This window comes from Corapipo altera, unplaced genomic scaffold (assembly GCF_003945725.1).
Source record: "Corapipo altera isolate COAL_440 unplaced genomic scaffold, ASM394572v1 131, whole genome shotgun sequence".
In the NCBI taxonomy this organism is placed as follows: domain Eukaryota; kingdom Metazoa; phylum Chordata; class Aves; order Passeriformes; family Pipridae; genus Corapipo; species Corapipo altera.
Window position 1 is genome coordinate 93,902 of NW_020885111.1, and position 20,364 is coordinate 114,265.

Here is a 20,364-nt window from a genome sequence, read left to right on the forward strand (position 1 = left end):
TCTCCCATTAGAATTACTGGGGGATTATTGCTGCTGGCATGAGTTTCCTGGAAGTTTTTTGACAGATTTCAGATCCGGCCCTTGCAGCAGTTTTTGTGTTGTCTCTAACTCCAGCTCCCACTCGTCCTTAAACTCCTGTGACCTCCTGCATCCCAGGCAGCACCAGTAAAATGCCATTTTTCTGACTCCCTCCCCAGCAACTCTCCTTGAATTCTGGAACGATCATTGCAGCACTGCTCTGAGCTGAGGCCTCCAGAAGAAGCAGGACATGCTCCATGTGACACTGGAAAGGGAGAAGAGCTGAGAGGTCACCAGGAGCAGCTGCTGGTGCTGCCACCCCTGGCACACTGAGCCGCCCTGCCCTGCTCTCTTCAGGAGCAGCGAGGCCCTGAAGCTCCTCAGAAGGGCAGTTTTAGGGCTCTTGCCCCACTCCTCACCCCTCTGTTTCCCCGCTGCCTTCCCTGCCCGGCCCCCTGCCCTCAGAGGCATTCCCAAATCTGCTGGCACGGGGCAGGGAGCCCCGGGGAGCCGCAAAGCCAAGGGCAGCACAGACGTGGCTTTGTGCATCACCCCCCCCCCCGGCTGGTGGGTCTATCCATGCGGGAACAACACTGCACAAAGGGGCCGTGCCGGGCCAGCAGCGGAGTAGCCGTCTGCCATTCCCAGAAAGGGTCGGTATTGTCCAGCGCCGCAATTATGTCGGCTCCGGAGACAAAACACTGGATCATTACAGGAATACAGAGCGCCCTGGCAGAGCAGGCAAGCCTGAAGTCTGATAATGGCCAAGAAGTCTGGGTTCTGCCCAGCCGCGCCTTGAAAACACGTGCAGAACAGGGCGAAGGGGGGGGGTTGGGAAGAGGGGTTTCCCGTTACACTTCAGGGAGACGGGATCGGGACGGGATTCTTAAGATGTAGGCAAAGCGTCTCCTGTAAAAATAGCTGCAATTTGCTCGACACATGCCGGGGAGCGGGCGAGCGTGTGCTGCGCTCGTCAGCTGGCGCTCGGCTCCGCTCCCTGCGCCTCCCTGCCTGCTTCCCCTGCCTTGCTTCCCCTGCCTGCTTCCCCGGCACAGCCAATCCCCGGAACGCTCCCGCTCCCAGCCAAATAAGGACCTTGGAGGAGCGAGGAACCCCGGCTGCGTGCGGCACCCAGGAGCCCACCCACCCTCCCAGCCAAAGCGCCTTTTTTTGGTTATTTTCTCCCTCTCCGCCTCAAAGGCTTTAGTCAAGCCCCCCCTCCTCCTCCTTCCCTCCTTGCCTCCCTCCCTCCCTCCTCTGCCTTTCCAGACACCTTAGGAAGGAATTCTTTACTTGGGAAGGAATCCTTCCCTGTGAGGGTGGGGAGGCCCTGGCACGGGTTGCCCAGAGAAGCTGTGGCTGTCCTGGATCCCTGGAAGTGTCCAAGGGCACGTTGGACAGGGCTTGGAGCAACCTGGGATAGGGGAAGGTGTCCCTGCCCATGGCAGGGGGTGGGACTGGATGAGATTTAAGGTCTCTCCCAGCCCAACCCATTCCATGATTCCATGACTCTATGAAATGCCAGGGGAATCATCGCATCCAACAACCTGGGAAAAGGGAGCTGAAAACCCAAAAACCCCCTCCCAAGGAAGCCAGGGGGGGTTGAGCTCAGCCTGAGCTGACCCAGCAGGCACAGGTCCTGCCCGGGGAGCACGTTTTGGGTCAGCCCCATGTGACACACAGCAGCCCCAAATTTCACCCACTGCAGGTTTTGGGCCCACCAGGCCGGACAGAGGGAGCAGCTGCAGCGTCTCTGCAGTGCTGAGGGGCCTCTGGAAAGCAGGAGGTGCCGATTAAGAGGCCTTTGGCGGCTCTAAACAGAATTTACACTCACTTGGAGGCAACTTTCACACTGCTGGAGGGAGGCAAAACTCGGTGGAGCAAAATCAGGTTCATGTTGTTCCAACAGCACTGGGTTATTCCTGCAGGCTGGAATTACACCTGACAAAGCAGTTAACAGGAGTAAAACTATGGTGGATAAAGTCTGGTTTCTCCAGCAGTTTCCTGCCTTGGAAAAATCCCCCAACCCCCTGAGTGGAGCAGGAACAGCAGTGACTCATGGCAGAGGGTTCTCAGGCTGGGGAGGGGGTGGATAAACAGTTTTTCAACACAGCCGATGGCTCCTGCTGTGCAGAAGGATTTCTTGGAGTTACTGATGGAGGAGGCTGCAGAAATTGTTGCTTTTTTTTTTTTTTTCCTCCAAGGCAGATGCCTTAAAAAGAGAAGGTTTGGACTTGGGAAGTACAATGGGAAGCGTGGTGCTTCCAGCCTCGGAGCGCTGGAGGATCCAATCCTCTTCCACGTCCCGAGAGAGGGGAAGAGGCAGAAAATAGTTTGACCCACATTCACAAGAATAATTATTGACTTAACAAGTTCCAGCCGGGTTTTCAAATTAAAGCTCGGCAAGAACAGACCCACTTCCCTAAAAAAAAAAGAGAAAAGGGAAAAGCTCAGGGGTTTTGTATGTCAGATGTACCCGTGTGCAAATGTATCCCTGGAATATGCATGTGTAGAGATTTGTGTGTGTTCCTGTCTCTTTAAGAGGGAATTCTTTGGTGAAATATGCAGTACAGTGCCTTGGATTTCTTTTCCCTAAATCCAGTTGGAGCTGCTGGGGAGTTCCTTGTCAGGCTCAGAGCATCCCCACACTCCCTTCCCTGTGAGGCTGGAGGGGCTGCTTCGATGCTGCAGCTGTTTGAAGTGACACCTGGTAAGGAAAAGGCGAAAAGTGCAGCTGTAGTTGGACCTTTTGGAAGTGTTTCCTGAGCCTGGCCCAGGAGTGGCAAATCTCCGGTGCTTTCAGACACTGTTGTTTTGTTTGACTCTATAAAATGTCCCAAGGGACTGAAAACTACAGTGACACTTCCCCTTCCTCAGCCTGTAACGTGTTTAACAACTTCTTGCTCTGTTTTGACACAACTCACCCCTGCTCAGAGGGAAGGCAGGGGGTTTAAATCTTTTTTTTTTTTTTTTTTTTTTAACTTTTGGGGGTGTTTGGGAGAGGCCAGATGAGCCACAGTTTGAAGTGCAGAGCTCAGCCCCCCCATCCCGACACCGTTGGCCTGGGAGTTCTGCACTGGAATGGTGATCCCTCCTTCCAAACCCCTGCCCTGGGGCTGATGGAATTGGGCCTGTGGCTGGAATAAAGAGCCCATAGATGCAGGACGGGTGGACAGAGGGAACCATTCAGAGCTGGAGGAATCCACGGCAGTGAGCAAAGGTCTGGCATTGACTGGAGTGACCCAGAGGAGACGTGGACATCATTATTTAAAGGACTCCCAACAGATGGGCTGAGTCATTAATGGCTTTAAACTGAGAGAGAGAGAAGGTTTAGATGGGATTTTGGGAAGTTCTTCCCTGTGAGGGTAGGGAGGCACTGGCACAGGTTGCCCAGAGAAGCTGTGACTGCCCCATCTTAATAAAAGCCCAACACTGGTGCTTAAAAACATCAGTTCTTTCCTTTCCTTCTTCCTTTCTGAGTAAGCACCATGACCTTGTGTTAACACGGTTACTGTGGAGTTCTAGAACCTGGGATTTTTTCCTAAATGACTTGCACATTTCCCACTAAAAACTGCAAGACTTCAGATAACACCAACACCCTGTCAGTGGCAGAGATCAGGAGGAATCCAGCTTTTCTGATTCATTCCTTATCTCCGATGCTGCCTTCCAAGAAACCAAGATTTCCCAAGGTATCACTCCTCTCCCATGACTTGATTTCTAGAAACCTGGAAGGAAGACTCCAGAAGGAGTGGCCCTTCCGTTTCCTTCTGGTGTCTCATTTCCCTACATCTCCAGCAACATAAATAATCTTATAAGTGATATAAAACATTTCCAAAAGACATACGTTGAAAGCACGGATCCCTCAGGATCCTCTGCCCAAACCAACCCTTCCTTCCCTCGCTCCCCGTGTCTCAGTGAGCGCTCCGGCAGCCTCGTTGTTTGGATAATTCAGGGTGCCAGATGGCTGTAAATATGTTCACAATCCTCCTTACCCCGCTCCCTCCTCCCTGGCACCCTCACCGCTCTACCCGGTACCGAGCACCTGGTCTGTTCCCATTCGGAGCCTCCCTTTCTCCTCTCTGGAGCTAAATTGGCACCTCTGGTTTGTATTTTCCCTTTAAACGAAGCAGGAAGATCTTAGGGAATGTTTTGTACCAGGGGATGCTTCCTCACTGTCGCTTGCACCGTCAGATAATTAATAATGTGCCTCCTCCTGCCCCGTGGCATCATCTCCCTTCCTGCAGGAATGCTGTCCCTGACATGGGAAGGTGCAGCTCACCTGCCGGGAATCACGAGGGCGGAGCAGCTTCTTCCTATTTTGAGCACAGCGATCTCATGCTTGCCCTTGGCACGGGGGAAAGGGCACATGGGAGGGGGTGATTCATCCCAAATCATGCCCCGAGGACCTGGCAGAGGCGGCCGTTTGAACAACCGCTCTTCCCTGCCTCACAGGTACTAAATTCACTGTCATACTCTGAGCCTGTAATTCCATAGCCCAGGAGTGCCCAAATCCCAGGGCCTGAGCCCACAGATGACTTTTCTGGGTAATGGAACATTCCCAAACTGCTGAGCAGTAAGAAAAGGACAGAAAGCTGTTTTTCGGTGGCACTGTAAAAAGGGAAGTTGGTTTCAAGGCGTCTGAAAACACAGGCAGTGATGTTTCTAGAACTGAGGAACAACTGAGGTCTCGAGCTGCCTCAGGAATGCTGCAGCAGCACAAATTCGGGTCACGGGAAGGGTGAGTGGGTTGTCAGAGGAAACGCTGAGAGGTGAGACAGCATCTCTTTAGGTTTTCAAATGCCTCCCCTCAAATGTCCCCATGTTGTGTAACCAGGCAGTGTCAGCTCTGTCCCTCCAGCACATGCTCCAGTTTTCCAAGGTGTAGGAGACTCCAGCCTGTGTTCACCAGTCTGTGTGTCCCACCTCAGGGTGCTGGAGTACATTCAGTTGGTTTGAAGAGTCCAATCCTTCCAGTGGGAGCTTGGGACCACACTGGATTCCTTCCGCCCTGCCTTTGCTGACGACTCCAAGTCAGACATTTCCCCCTGACAAAAGGCTCTTTTCTACTCTCTTACTCATAACTCACACAAAAAATTGTAAATAAAAGCAACATCTTGTGCTGAAATCCTAGAAGTAATTACAGTGGTTTGTCTATGTCTCCTAATTCTTTGCCACTCTCGTCACAAGTAGCACACTCTACTACTGGTATTAGTGCCCAGGGACAGCTCCTGGACCTGCTGTCCTGGGTTCTTTGGCCCTGTGAGGCAGCTCCTGGCTGACAAACACTGTGGAAATGCCCATCCACAACAGAGCAGAATGTGTCTGTGGTTGCAAAGATGGGTGACAGGAAGATAAGGCACAGGGTCAGGTGTGGTGTGAACAGAGGCCAGCGAGGCCAGATGGACAGACGGGGGAGGAGATGCAGGTAGGAGTAGCTGGAGATGAGCCCGTGGAGAAATAAGAATTCAGCTGTATTTGTCAAGTTTTGCTCTCGTCGATGAGCTGGTGGGTGAACTCTTCCCTGGAAGGCAGGAGGGAGCAGATGGCAGCAGGCAAATATCTGACTTGAGTAAGGAAAGAGAAACCAATTTTACAAAGGATCTATATGACATACGAAGGCCAAACATTATTTTTATGAGCCAGGGCTCCTGTTTATCAAATTTTACCATTTTGTTTCCTGCCAGCAGACACAAACCAAGTGACCCTGTGACCTAGAAAGGACCAGAGAGCCAGCAGCCTGGAGCAGGTGCTCAGAGCTGGCTTTCCCAGGAACCGACAGGACTCTGAGTGCCATCTCACAACTTCTGGGAAGCACGACTCCCAGCTCTGTCTGCAGAAAGGTAGACAGTGCTCAGATTATATATAGCAGCAAGTGGGCTGGGAAGAGGAACACTGGGCTGCAGGGAGGGGGAGGCTGCTCTGGAGAAACCCAGGGAGTGTCTCCTGGTGCAGCACAAACCGCAGTGGCCCCGGCGAGCCGAGCCGGGTCGGCGCTGGCCTGGGAGCAGTTGGAACTTATGGAATTTAGGAGAGCCCTGGGCACTGCTCTCAATCCCTTGCTCTCAGCTCTTCTTCCTTACCCACGTGCAAAGATCTGTCACTCAGGGAGCAGGTGGATACAGCAGGCACACTCAGACTCCAGGAGTGTGACCTGAGATCCCTCCTGGGGCTCTGAGGCCTGAGTGGGTTTTTGCAGAAAATTGTTAAAGGTGCTGCTCTTCGAGCTGTCCATGGATGGCCAGAATCATTCCAGCAACCAACAGCCCAGGGCTGCCTGCATCCTTCAAAATAGCAATTCCCTTCTAAGGACTTTGCATTTTGCCTCATCAGATAGCTCTGCTGTGTGTTTGTTATGGATCATGGAATAACAGAATGGGTTGGATTGGGAGGGACCTTAAAGCCCATCCAGTCCCATCCCCTGCCATGGGCAGGGACACCTTCCACCTATCCCAGGTTGCTCCAAGCCCTGACCAACCTGACCTTGAACACCTCCAGGGACGTGGAGTCCACGACAACTCTGGGCAAGAGTCCCTTCCAACTCGGGATATCTCCGATTCTCTGCTGCATTTTCATGCTGGACTGAATGCAGCGAATGAGCCCAGAACCACCCAAAATGTGCCGCTTTAAGGAGTCCCCCGGACTCTCACAGGTGGAAGGCAGCTCCGACACCCGGGCTGTGCCTCCCCCTCTCCAAACCCCGCGCCCGTCGCTGGTCGCGCTGTGCCCTCTAGTGCTCGTTCTTCCCAGTCCGGGGCTCCTGCAAGCCCGAGTTCACCGGGAGGATCGGGAACAGCCGTCGGGAGCTTTTTCCGTGGAACCGCAGCTATCGAACCCTTTTCCCCTCCCTGCTCCCCGCGTGGCACCTGAGGGAACACACGGGCTCCGCAGCAGCCTGGGTGCCCTGTCTGAACCCAGTTCCCCGTGCAGAGCACACACAGATTGACAGGAAAATACTTTTTGCTTTCTGCAGTGAGAATGCTTAACCTTCCTGTAGAAGTTCCGCAGCAGTTGAAGCCTCCAGCGATCCAGAAGCTCAGAGTAGAGAGATATTGATATAATAATAATTCCTCCTTCCATCCCTCCTGGTGCTGACAGAGGAATGACGGGTCTGTGCAGGGATGTGAATGAGGAGGAACTCTGGATGGCTGTGGGAAATAAAGGGCTCTCTTGGGGAAAACCTCTTTAATTTCTGTAACGTGTTGATGTAAGAGATTTCACCAATAATCGGCCTTCCACCCCCCGTGCTACACAACGAGTGAGATGGAAATACCCCTCAGCACATCACCAGAGAAAACACTCTCATCTCCACAAGTCTGTGCCTCAAAGCACACCCCAAACCCAGCATTTCACACCAGAAGCTCTCAGAGCCACACTAACCGCGGTGGGAGCGTGGGATGGGTGTGCATGGGAGGTGTGAGCAACCCCAAATATTTGGCATTAAAAAGTCAGAGCTCAATTACGTTCCTAAATACACTTACAACTTCTTGCACAAAATGGGGCAAGACTTGAATTTGCAAGGCTGATCCTACGGCTTTTAGCGTGGATCCTCCAGCAGTGACACTGACGAAAGAACAGACCGAAGACAACGTTCTTGGTTTTCGGAAACGCAAATCACCCGAGTCACTCCTGTCGGTACCAATAAGTTTTTGCTGTGACACGGGAGCTCGCTTGAAACACGGAGCGTAGAAGAAACACCACTTTTGAACAGAATAATTATGACTCATCGTGGTGACGAAGCTGAGAGACACAAATGTGATTCTGAAATGGATTTGGGCAGGCACTTGCTGCAGAGACACATTATAGTATCCATACGCCGTCACCCAGGAGCTCCCTGGGAGCCTCACATTCCTAATTAAACATGATTCCTGCACGTCCCCCACATTCCCATGAAAGATACATCCCCAGGGACAAGGATGTGGCATCACAAATGGCCAGAAGAAATCAGTGAGGCCGCGCTGAGGAGCCCTGACTGGCTGCTCCTCAGTCACCACGAGGATTATTTTATTTGAATTAACTCTACGCCAGAAGGAAATGGCCCTCAAACCCCCCATATGAGCATGTTTCACTCATACAGGACAGACCTGCTCCTTTTCCAACACAAACTCGAACTCTGGGGTCACTTTTTTCCTAGAAGAGAATCCTTTTCCTCAGTGCCAGGAGTTTCCAGCTTTAATGTGTCCTGCGGTTTTCTCCTGGTTTGCTGCTGTGGCCGAACATTTATTTTTGGATTCTCCCTCATTTGTGCCAGTTAAATCTGAAGCAGGAGGAAAGGCTTTCCTCGGCTATTTTTGCGGCTGTTTTTTTATTATTTTTTTATGAGACACACTCAGAGCAGAACCCGAAGCATACTACGAACTGCAATTTTAAAGTTTAAAACCAGAAGATTGTTCCCCAGATCTAACTCGAACTCCAGCAAGAAACCTCTCAACAGCAGTAGGACCAGGAATTTCCCTGCCTGGGCTCTGCAGAGGGATATTTGCTGTGTCCTGCTCGAAGCAGCTCGCTGTCCCTGACTCCTTCTGTCCCATCCAGTGCGTTTCAGAACCTCAGGGCAGCCCCAGCTCTCCATTTGTGCCAGTCAATCCATGAACAAATGGAGAGCACGAGCATGCACGTCCAATGTGACGGTGCAACCCCCGGCACAACCAAGAGACTCGGAAATAGATAAAAATAATCCGAGCATCCTTTTTATCTCATAAATTTGGGTCTCGTTCTTTGGTTCAGACCTTTGCAATGTGTATGATCAGTGAAACTGGTGTGTGTATTTTTAGCGTACAGCAGCTCTTGCTGCCAAAATCAACAACAGCTCTGTTTGCTGTAGAACGGGGCAGTTTTCATTCTGAGATTTCTCATCACTCCATTCCACAGCTCACAGGATTTTACACTTTTCTACAAACTCAAATTCCTGAATTCGTGGGATTCCGTAAGAATGCCAGCTTCCCTGTTCTCACATAAAAATACAGATGAGGAAAGCTGAAAGTGAGTTCCCTGAGAGCCAGGCATTGAGAAACCTTCAGGGTTTATATCCTCAGTGTGTGGGGGTTTTTTAATTGATTTCATTTGAGGGGGAATAAAGGAGGGGAAAAGGTTAACATCATCATGGAATATGTGGGAATGGCAAAGGATAGTTCTAGTAGTTCTTGGTCAATATTTTAATACAAAAAACCCCAAAACAAAACCCTTTTGTGAAAGTCTGACCTGTGGGAGCCCTGGATCATCGCTCCCCTGACCCAGGGGGTCACAAAAATGAACCCAAATCCTTTTGGGACTGTAGCTTGGTTGAATTAACCTGGAATTGAGCAATGTCTGCTGTAGGGATGGAGGCAAGAAAAAGGGAGATTTGCCTGGTAATCTGCACGTGCCACATTTCCCTGGGAAAGCAGGGCAAATTTGGGGAATATTACAAAAATACATCGCAGCAGGAGCTGGCTGAAAACACATGCTTTAGACTTCTCTTGGTACTGGCCTTTAACTAGAGAATATAAGGAATTCTATGAGGAATTTCTTCCTATTTTCACCAAGGGCATTTATACCAAAGCCCAGCTGAACCTGCCCTTCCTCACACGTGACCCTGAAAACCATCTTTGGGATCAGGTTTTTTTGGTTTTTTGTGTTGTTGTTTTGTTGTTGTTGTTTTTTTTTCTATTTGGACTCGGAACCACTTTGTTTTCCAGCAACAGCACAAAGCTCGCAATTTCTGAGGGGAAAAGCCTTTCCTGGGGAGGGGAGCAGAGGGTGTTTTGGGTGGAAAGGAGGCACTTGGGGCCGGGGGCACAGGGTGTTTTGGGGTGGAAATGGAGCACATGAGGAGGCAGAGGCTGTTTTGGGGTGGAAATGGGGCACTCGGGGGGCAGTTTCCCCCTCACCGCCGCCATGAGGGGCCTGAGGGGCCGGGGGTGGGTGGGGGGAGCTCCGCGCGCGGGCGCCGGTGGCGGGAAGGCGGAGGGGCGGAACTGCGGCAAATCTCAGCCAATCAGCGGCGGGGTCGCGGCTCGGCCCCTGCTGCCCGCAGCCGGGGAACCCCGTGGGTGGCCGTTTCCCGCGCTCGGGGGCTCCGCGCCCCCCCCCCCCCTTTCTCTCAGGCGGGTCCCCGTGAGGGGCGGGGGGCGACGCCCCCCCACCCGCCTCATGAGGCGTCCTGGCCCTGAGGAAGGAAGAAGAGGGGAAGCAGCACCGCTGGGAGGGGGAGATAAGGGCCGGGGAAAGAGCAAGAAGGGGCAGCACAAGACAAAAGCCCAGGGAGGAGGAGGAGGAAGGAGCAGCAGGGAGGAAGCTGCCCGGCCGCCCGCCAGCACGGCTTCCCCTCCCTGCGACAAAATGGAGGGCGGCCGAGCCCCGCGGGGACGGAGCGCAGGTTGGGGCGCGGCTGGACCGTGGAGAGCCCGTCCCGCGCCCCGGGAGCCGGCAGGTGCTCGCTGTGGCGGCAGGTGCGCTGTGTAAACCCGAGGCTGGGGCGGGCAGAGCTGGTTCCACACGTCGCGACAAGCCCGGGAGCCCATCGGCCGCACCGCAGGTTTTTCCTGGTTTTGAAGATGTGCCCGCACAGTACTTGAGCTTCCTCCACAGTCCTTTGCCGTGAAAGTACCACAGCACAACAGTCTGGTTTTACCTCACCCACCTGTACCCCCAAAAGGTGTATTTAACCTGTTTAACTCAGGTCCCACTTGGTCACAAATCCACAGGGTAGAGCAGCCAGTGCAGGTCTTCTGCTGGAACAGCAATTCCTCCCCACCTTTAAAACTAACTAAATAAAATATCCCAGAAAGCCACCACCCATTTCTTGCCTAATTGCTCATCCAGCAGCAGAAAAGCCTGTTTGCTACTGGCTTTCTCAAGTGCATCCAGGGGATTTTTGCCAGGAATGCTGGACTAATCCCAAGATAAAACAATGCTCTGTCTGGCTCAGGAGGAGCAGCAGGGTTTTTTTAAACATTGTTCTTCTCTGAGGAATAACTGAGCACCAGAGTCGAGCCCGGGGTTGCAGGGCACAAGTCAGGGTTTGTGAAAAGCAACAGAACCAGGCTCTAGATTATAGTTTTTGTTTCTTAAGACTCAGCCAGACTTGGACATGTCAAACTTACCTGGAAACACTCTCAGGGAACTATCCTGATTTCACAGACCATCCTTCCTTGACTGTTACAACATTACCAAGAACTAAAGTACCACAAGTCCAAGTTTCACCCCCAGAAAGACACATCCCCATTCCACCACATTTAAGAGATAACAGGAAACAATTCCCTCTTACTCCATTCCTTGAGAAACATCCCATTCTCCACAGCTGGACATACCCCAAGAAGTAATCCAATACAATAGTCTCAATTTATTTGAAATAATTCGGTTTGAAAACTTTTTAATTTAAAATTTACAGCACACGTGGGGAGGAAACATGTTTTGTTACAACTAAAAGTTATCAGAAGAGTGCTGCAGGGCTGTTGTCTTTAATTTAACACTGTCATGGCTTTATTCAAAACACAGTTGCACAAAATCAGTTACTCCAAAGTTTCAGGAAAGAGTCGGAGAAGGAACCGAACCACACTATATACAGACTGCCATACAAAGAGCATTAAAATAGGACAAAACCTCTACAAAATATAAAACCCACCCTGACGTATTTGCATGAAAAGACCACCCACCAAGCAAAAAAGTTTCAAAAGTTATCTGGAGGCTCTGAATTCCTCATTAAAAAACGCTGTTGCTGCATGCCGAGCAGAGGGCACGGGACTGGGGATGGTGACACTGGGACCGACAGATTAGCAGGAGCTGGGACTGTGAGGGGCTCGGGTTCCACGTGGTGGCTGTGGCTGCTGGGGAAGTGTGGCCTAGGGAAGGGCTGTCACCCCTCAGAGCTCAGTCTGTCTGGTCTCGGGAGCGGGACTCGCTCACCCAAACGAGCCCACTACCCACATCATTTTAATCCATCAAAATAGACTCTTTTTTTTTCCCCTGTAAAACTAATTTTATCTGCATTGGTAACAGACAGCTAAGGAAAACCCTGACAGGGAGGTGCTGTGACGGACACACTTATAAATAACAGGTTTCAATCTAAAAACAAGAAGCAAAAGGATGGGAAAACACCTTTTCTCTCAAAGCTGAGCATGGAGCGAGTGCCTCGCCCGGAGCCCTCAGGACATGACAGATGTGCACTGACCCATCCAGGACTCATCACAAACACAGGACTCGGTTGTGGGCTGAAAAGGAAGTTTTACCATGACTTTTCTAGTGTCTTTGGAGATATTCCTTAAAAAAACACAAAGCCCAAGGAGTCAGCTGTTCCCAAGTGTGCCACCGCCCGCCTGACTCCGCTCCAAGGCCACTGCACAGCTACAGGAGAAACCCGGAGTTAAGGCTCTAGCTGGGGGGGGAAAAAAACCACACACACAGGGAATGGGGCTTTGCAGAACTTCAACCCTGCATGATCTACACTCCACTGGAGAGCCGGAGGTCACATCAAACTACTGTGTGCAATTCCTACGGAACATCCACAGGGGAACCGGGCGACGGGGGACTGACTCAGGCCCAGGAATCTCCCTCTTCCCACCCGCAGGCTCTCCCCAGTTTCCGGCAGCTATCGGCAGCCAGGACAGATACAAAAATAAGTCTCTGGAATAAAGCTGTGTGTGATATTTGGTTCAGGACCTACGTGAGACGTCAGTCGGCGTGACATCACGACTACGCTGCGTGAAACCCAGATCGCGACTGAAGGAGGAATGCTGGCAGTCGGAACTTGTTTCCAACAGGAAAGATGATACACCGGGGCAGAATTGTTAGGAATCATTAAAGGCTGCTGGGAAAAGCTTCTCTGCACGTCCCCTGCGCTTGCTCCCGGCGCGTCTCCGCAGCCACTCGATACAAACCCCCAAATATTCCCGACTGTTACACGCAAACCGAGCGTTTTGCCTTCAGCCAGATTTACAGAGTCTAAGAGGTGACATGCAGAGAAGGACCAACTTGGGTTCATCCTTCCCTTCAACGGTTCTAGAAAAGCTGGGGGGGAGGGAGGGGGTTGGAAAACAACGCGCTTGGAGGAGTTACCCGTTCACTTCTGCATCAGAAATGCATATTTCATCTATTTTATACATTTTACAGCCATGATTGGTGCAGAATTCCCACAATGACAATGCGAGAGCAAAGTGAGTGAAGGTTTAACAAAGATTTCCAGCAAAATGGGTTAAAACTACACATTAATTGCTTTGTTAATACTTGCAGTGACAATGGATCTGGGAGAAAACTTATGGATTGCAACCCTTTATGGAACACAACTCTTTTCAGTTTGCCAAAATACACCCTTGAAGGAATCTAGTGAATACTCCAAACACTGAGCATCGGAGCAAGCAGGAAAACAAAAAGATCTTCTGAAACCCACTGAGGCTTCACCCTGGAACACCCAAAATGGAGAGAGAAGCCTTAAAAAAATATCACAGGAGTCACTTTTTAAAAAGCTGAAACACGGGCGTCACCTAGTTGGGTGTTTCCAGTGGAATCCCTGAAAAACTCAGCTTAGCATCAACTGATTTAAGAGACTGTGGAATTTGCCACAGAGCATTGTTCAATTCATCTTTTTAAGCATAAAAACTTTTAAAATCCTGAAGGAAGTTCCCAATATTAAACCCACGGGGCAGGGGGTTGGACTCGGGGCTAACGATGACCAACACAGCAAGTTTGTACGAAATTAAAGAGCTCCAAAGAAAAGTCTGGTGGTGGGGGGGAGGGATTTGCCAATGGCTTCAGTGATTATAGGGCTGAAAATTGTTCTCTACAGAAGGTTCCTACGGGCTATCAGAGCTTATCTGGAATGATAAAAGGGGCAGGAATAGTAAAACCACACTTCTGCTATAAAAAGTTAACATAGGATTTCTGTCGGGACATCTATGGTACATGGACATACAGAGCTGCATAATCACTATTGCGTCTTCCGTAACTGGAGAGTCTGGTCCTGCAAATTAATCCTCCTCTTCCTCGCCTTCGTCCTCGGGCTCTCGTTTCCTCTTCTCCCCTCGGACGCCCTCTGCTAAGGGAAGAGGGATGCACGCAGCCCGTTAGCTCTGCTCCCACAGCAGCAATGCCACAGCACTTCCACACAGGTGATGGGAACAGGGCATTCCCAACGGAACATCCCTGCTCCCACAGCAACAGCTGTCTGCTGACTGACTGATCCGCACAGGCCGTACCAAACCAGGGTCAAGCTAAGCACGGGGTGTTCCACCCGGGAGCTGGTGATATCCAGCAGATTGATTAAAAAATACATTTGAGAACTAAAAATGCAAGTGACCTTTTCCTACCTCCCAAGCTCCCTTCTTTTTAGAGCTGCCCCAACACCCTGCCCAGCACAGCGGTTCCTGCAGGTACCAGGTGGGACATGGTCCCTCCTCTGCCCCAGGGACAGACCTGGCACCAGGATCTCGGACAACATCCTGGAGCTTTTCCACAGGGAAAGGCCGGATTCGGGCGGCGCGCTGTGCGCTCTGGTGGTGGGAGCCCGCAGTGCAGTGCTGCCCCTTCCAATCCAGGAATTCCCCAGGAGTCATTCCCTGGCCCGAGGTCCATCCCGACCCCAGGGCTGCATTTGTACGAAGTGAAGAATTCACCCTGCTCCTTCAAAATTCCCGTTTTTGCAAGTGGAAGATCCAGCTCCCAAACCCACTCCGCTGAAGCCCGGTGTACAGAGGAGATGGGGGCTCAGCTGGGGAGAAATTCTGGGACTTGGCTTCACACAGACATGGAAGCTTTTATGAGAAGAATTATTAACGAATACTCCAGTAACCCACTTGCTGCAAACAGAACTTGGTGCTCTGGCAAATGCCCCGGAGCAGCAGCAGCCTGCGCAGACACTGCGCCTTCCACACGGGATCACACACTGCACCTCAAAGCAGCACCAGCCCCTCACCCTGCCTCGTTCTGTTTGACCATGATGCCCGTGGGCTGCCAGCAAAATGCATGGAATTAAGGAGTTACAGCCACTGATGATAAGACTGGAGAGACAAATATCATCAGGGTTCCTGGACAGGCTCCTGGGCTCAGCCTGACTCCCCGGAGCTGCCCTGAAGTGGAACTGCTTACAGAGAAGCCACTTGCAGCTGGATAAAGGGAAAGTTCCAGCTGGTTCTGGCTGCCAGGGCTTTGCCAGCAGAGCCTCTGGGGCACTTGAGGGACATTTGTATGGAAATAACAAATCCACACTCCCGCTCCTCTCCGGAAAAAGACAATTCCCAAGTGCGCAGGAGATGCAGCGTCTTCCCTTTTAGAAAACTGATGTTTCTGCCTCACTTTTACTTTTTATTTTTTGTGTTAATTTGCATGTCCCAACCCCGCAAAAGTATAGAATTATAGAGGATTGTTTCATTTACAACTTCAGCACTTACCTTCTTCCTCCTCATCACCTCCTTCAACGTAGTCGTCGTCGTCCTCTTCATCCTGTCCAAAAATCAGGAAACATTTTTACAGTTGCTGTTTATTGAAGCCTTCCTTCCACGCTGATCCCAAGCAGAAATCCTGCTGGGGCAGCAGCTGGCCCCAGAGTCTCATTTCTTTGTTTTTCCCCACTGTTTCCTATGTTGTACCAGCTCAGAAGTTCCTGACAAATTAACCAGGAGAGAGAGAGGCCAATGGCTTTTAGATTTCCTTTGTAAGGGCCCAGGATGAGAAGGGAGCACAACAGTATCTTCCCAAGTTATTGTGAAAATGAGTAAGTTGTTGTGTTGGTTTTTTGTTTCGTTTTAAGCTGAGAAATGTAAACAATCAGTTCCAGAGAACTCAACAAACTCAAGTCTTGTTTTTATATCCCTCTGCTCGGTGGAACTTTACAAACAGGGGAGAGTGACAAGTGAAAATGGGGAAACAGCCCATCTGACATCTGCCCTTGGAATATGGGAATTGAACCCACTCCCTGATAGGAAGCAAACTCTCACTGAATTTTCATCAAGACTCTACCCATCACCTTGTAAAAGGTGGCTGTTTTCCACACCCTGGAACTGGACAGGAACCGTTTTCCATATCCACAGAACCCCACAGGAGCTTCCCTTCCTGCATTTGGCAGAATTTACCAACTTTACCTGAATCTCTTCTTTCATCAGGTAAGAAAGACCAACTTCCTCCTCCTCTTCACCTTCCCCCAAATCTGAAGCTCCATCATCTTCATCATCTTCCTCTTCATATTCTCCTGGAGGCCCCGCTTCATTCTCATCATCATCGTCATCTTCATCCCCTTCTGCAGTGAAGGACACACACAGACCATTCACTCCTCTCTGAATACATCAGGGTGAGCTGGCTCTAACAGGTTTTTCCAGAAGGATTTGGGGATTTTTATTTTTTTTTTTTTTCCCTAAATGCAGGCCACACGTGGGAAACAACCACGCTTGTAACCGAGTTAATCTTTGTCATTTTTCCTCTAAGAAAGGCTCCCACTGTTTTTCCCTCACAAGCTTCAGGCACAACTCGACACCTGAAGCAGGTACAAACACAAACTCCTACCAGGGGAAGGGGCTTCACTACAGAACCCAACCCTAAAATATTTTAAGGCAAAGCCAGCTTAACATGGTGCACACCTCTGTCACCTGATGACTGGGAAATGCAACACCTGCAGCTCCAAAGGGATGGCCCCTCACCTCCTTCCTGTGCCTGGAGCACTAATCCCTGTCATGGGCCAGGTCAGCAAGTGACAAGACATCACCAGCTGATTTAGCACTTTAATTCATTTTCAACTTAAACTATTAATCTGTTTTCAAATATTGGGTTATTTTCACATTCCAAGTATCAACCGCTGGGCTTCCCTCAAGTTCCCTTAAACCCAGGCTCCCAAAGCCTACAGGATTTGCTGACAGCAAAAACAGCCTCCTTAAGGACTGCAACCAAGGTGGGACCAAAGGGAAATTTTTTGGTGTGCTTTTGGAACCAAAAATCATATTACACTGAAGTACGGGGCTGAAGCCATTACAAAACCCTGTAAAATTCTGATTTTTTATTCAAAATAATGTGTGTCCCCTCACTCAGTATCACTCAGCAGCTTTACTGCTGGCAACAACTTACTTAGAGAGCATTTGTGTCTTTTTAAAAGTACCTTTAGGCCAATTCCCTTAATGCCAGGCAGCTCCTGCAGGACTTGAACCCTCCGACAGAGCTTTTGCTCTGTCTCAGTGTGTTAACACCAAACACACTCTGGACTCGGCGCTTCAGGAACACGAGCAGAATAATCACCCTCGTGTGCTTAGGATGTCCCTGCACTACACTGAGACCTTTATTCCAGCAGCCCATTCCTACTCCCAGTTTGCTTCGGGAAGTTACCGTCGTCGTCGTCTTCCGAGTCCGGCGCCTCGTTGTCCTCCTGATCAAACCCGTCCAGGTACGTGATCTGCTGGAGCAGCTCGAAGATGCTGTCCCTGTAGTCCTCGAGGTTCGTGATCTCACAGTTGAACAGGTCAAGGCTCTTCAGGTTCTTCAGATTTTGCTGAAAACGAACAAAAAGGGTTTTTTCCCCCCCTTCTCGACACACCCCCGTGGTGCTGCCAGGCACAGTGCGGTCGCAGAATTCACTCTGTCCCCATCCCTTATTTCTAGTCAGCATTTTTCACCCCAGAAGTTCAGTCCAAGTTCTGGCAGTGGCTGAACCCCCAACGCCTGCGCAGATCAACACCCCACAGCTCCCAAAAGCTCCTAAACCCACAGACTCCCTCACACCCTGGGGGTTGGGTTGTGTGTGCAGAGCCCAGATTTGGACAGACACCCCAATCATCCAGAAAAACAGGGGAACAGATCACCCCAGCTCCCTCCTCTGCTTCACCAACCCACTGCTGCTGCTCCCCAGGTTTGCTCCTGGTTGTATCCCACACGTGTCTGAGTCACCTCACCCTAATGAAAGCTCACCCTAACGAACGAGCACAGAGGGGTCACAGCATGACACACCTGGGCCACTCTTCCTTCAAAGACAAAACAAGCCCAACAATCTCTCTCTCAGGACATCCCACACCCAACACAGGAGCATCTTCCAGCAGTGGGGTTCCACCTGCTGTCCTATAACCACGGCACCGAGTCCATCAAACCAGGACTGACCACGAGGCTGACAAACGTTTGTACCAATCCATTCCCAAAAATACTAATGGATTCTTGATAAAAAAATAGTATTTATGAATTCTCCCTCCCACTTCATACTCACAAGAGCTTCCACAGTGCCAAGATCTTTGATTTTGTTGCCACTTAGATTTAGATATGTGAGATTTGGACATCGCTCTGCCAGGACCTCCAGGCCTCCAGAAATGACGTTGTCACTCAACTCCAGCTATTGTACAGAAGAAAAAGGAATTAAACACTTGGATTCTCACCCTTAGATTCAGCTGCTTCATCGTTATTTGTTCTCCCTTTAAGTGTTTAATCACTTCTGAAGAGTCGCTCAAGTTAACACAAGCTTTGGCTGTCAAAAAGTTCCTTTAAGCTGGAAATTATAAAACGCTCCTGGAAGTCTCACGGGTTCGGGCACCTCAGTTTTAAGTTATTGGGACTGGAGTTCACTGCCAGCAACCCAAGGGCCTCTCACCAAGGCCTGGTGCTCAGCAAGGCACAGCCAACCTTCACAACGTCCACAGCCAAGCAGTCACCACCCAAGAGTCAGTGAACGAGCCCAGCGGGCCACAATTAACTGGAGACACCCAAAACGATTTCAGATTTTAAAAAAAACCCCAAAATCTCACAGATACAGCACCGTTAGCGCCGCACAAGCCCAACTGTGAGAGCCAAAAGGCGCGACCGCGGCTCGTCACTTTGTGACTTTGCCCTCCCAGAGCGCCGGCGGGCGGGAGGTACTCACCTTCCTGAGCTTACTCAACGTGGGGAGCTTGGCCAGCGACGTCAGCTCGACGTTGGCCATGCTGAGAAACTGGAGTTCCTTGAAGGAGTCATTGAGCCCTTCGATTTCCCCGTTGCTGGACCGGCAGTTATCGAGCACCAACTCCGTCACCTGCCAACGTGTGGGTGTCACCAAAGCCCCCAGTGTCACCAAAGCCCCCCACTCACCTGAGCCCTGACCTGGGGCACGGGCAGTGGCTGCTGCTTTGGGGCTTGGTTTAAATTCACACCAGACTTGTGCCTGCAAAATCCTCAACGCCCACTTATCTAAAAGTGCTTTTCTTTCCTCTGAGCACACATCAAACTCTGCAAAAACCGCCACCTGGCCCCAAAACTCCCCCTGGATGGACCCTGGTACAGCTCCCCAGGGCACTGCTGTGTGCACAGCCAACCACCAACTTATCCTCGAGGCTCACCATTTAACTGTGCACATCCAAACCCCTCAAACCAGTTTCACTCAGAACCCAAAACCTTCCGACTCCAGATGATTTTCCCAGAGAGTTCTGCAGGTTATTTAAGCCCAATTAAATAATTTCCTCACGCCAAAGACACTTGATAATCAATACAGGTCGTGTGCTTGGAGGAGCGGTGACAAGGAGCAGCCAATTAATTTTAAATTATTTTATCTAGAGTGGAACACCCACTCATTAAAGGACAGGCACAAGGTGACTCTTCCCTTTCCCCGCACACTTTTCATTAGCAACATTTTGGGAATGCTGCAGACCCCGGGCAGCACTGGGCCAGCTCCCCGCTATTACTTTATTTTTTCCATAAAAACTCCGGGTTTTAAGGAAAGCTGCCTGGAGAGAGGGGAGGTTTCCCGGCTTCGCCCCCGGCAGCGAGTGGAGGCCTCTCCGGGTCCCTGCAACCCACAAACTCCACGGGAGCGCGACCCGGGCGAGTTAAATCAACACTTTCGGGAACTTTTTTTTTTGCCCCCCCCCTCAAAAACCCACGTGCGCCGGGTGTGGACTTTACACCTGGGGCGAGCCAGGTGCTGGATTTCCTCGGTGGGAAACTGGGAAGCGATGCTCCGGAGGCAGCGGGGGGGAGGCGGCGGGGGCAGCGCACGTGCGCTCCCGCTTTTCCACGGGCTTCGGGCTTTTTTTTCTTTTCCTTTATTTTTTTTTTTTTTTTTGGCATTCCCCAGAAGATGGGGAAGGTGGGAGGGGGGGGGGGGGGAAGGGGGGGGTGGGAGAGAGAGGAAAGCGAGTGGGGTGCGGGGACCCCGCGGGGCGGCGGGCGCGGGAAACGACGGTAATTAACACCAATTAAAGGCGCCGCGATGAGCGGCGGGCCGCGGCCGGGGGCCGCCGCCGTGACCTGTTTACTGCGGCCGGCGGGAGCGGCGGATTAACGGCGGGGGGTGAGCCGGGGCCGCCGAGCCCCCCGGGAAGTTCGGGGCGACCCGAGGGAGGAGGCGCAGGGGGAGCGCGGGCGGCCCGCGGGTCCCGGGGCCGCGCCGGAAGCGCCGCCCGCGCCCCGCCGGGCCCTGCGCCACGGCTGACCCAGATT

General features: G+C 51.4%; 1 protein-coding gene across 2 annotated transcripts; it reads right to left on the reverse strand.

Moving 5' to 3' along the window:
- Positions 1–11,318: 11,318 nt before the first annotated feature.
- Positions 11,319–18,980, reverse strand: ANP32E (acidic nuclear phosphoprotein 32 family member E). Of its 2 annotated transcripts, none has more exons than XM_027669847.1 (6): positions 18,812–18,980; positions 18,164–18,286; positions 17,296–17,458; positions 16,068–16,222; positions 15,378–15,429; positions 11,319–14,026 (listed from the first exon to the last, which is right to left on the reverse strand). In XM_027669847.1, exons 1-6 carry the CDS (start codon positions 18,869–18,871, stop codon positions 13,959–13,961), a joined length of 621 nt encoding a protein of 206 aa, XP_027525648.1. In that variant the 5' UTR covers positions 18,872–18,980; the 3' UTR covers positions 11,319–13,958. The 2 variants fall into 2 exon arrangements, with proteins under 2 accessions (XP_027525648.1, XP_027525647.1); XM_027669846.1 differs by having other exon boundaries at positions 11,319–14,023; positions 18,812–18,963.
- Positions 18,981–20,364: the final 1,384 nt, after the last annotated feature.

Excerpts from the sequence above, each read along its gene's own strand:
- ANP32E (XM_027669847.1), bottom strand. The coding sequence starts at position 18,871 with ATGGCCAACGTCGAGCTGACGTCGCTGGCCAAGCTCCCCACGTTGAGT. Across the intron at positions 17,459-18,163 it reads TTGGCACTGTGGAAGCTCTT|CAAAATCTGAAGAACCTGAA; the intron begins GTGAGTATGAAG and ends GTTCGTTTTCAG. Across the intron at positions 15,430-16,067 it reads TGATGAAAGAAGAGATTCAG|GATGAAGAGGACGACGACGA; the intron begins GTAAAGTTGGTA and ends ATTTTTGGACAG.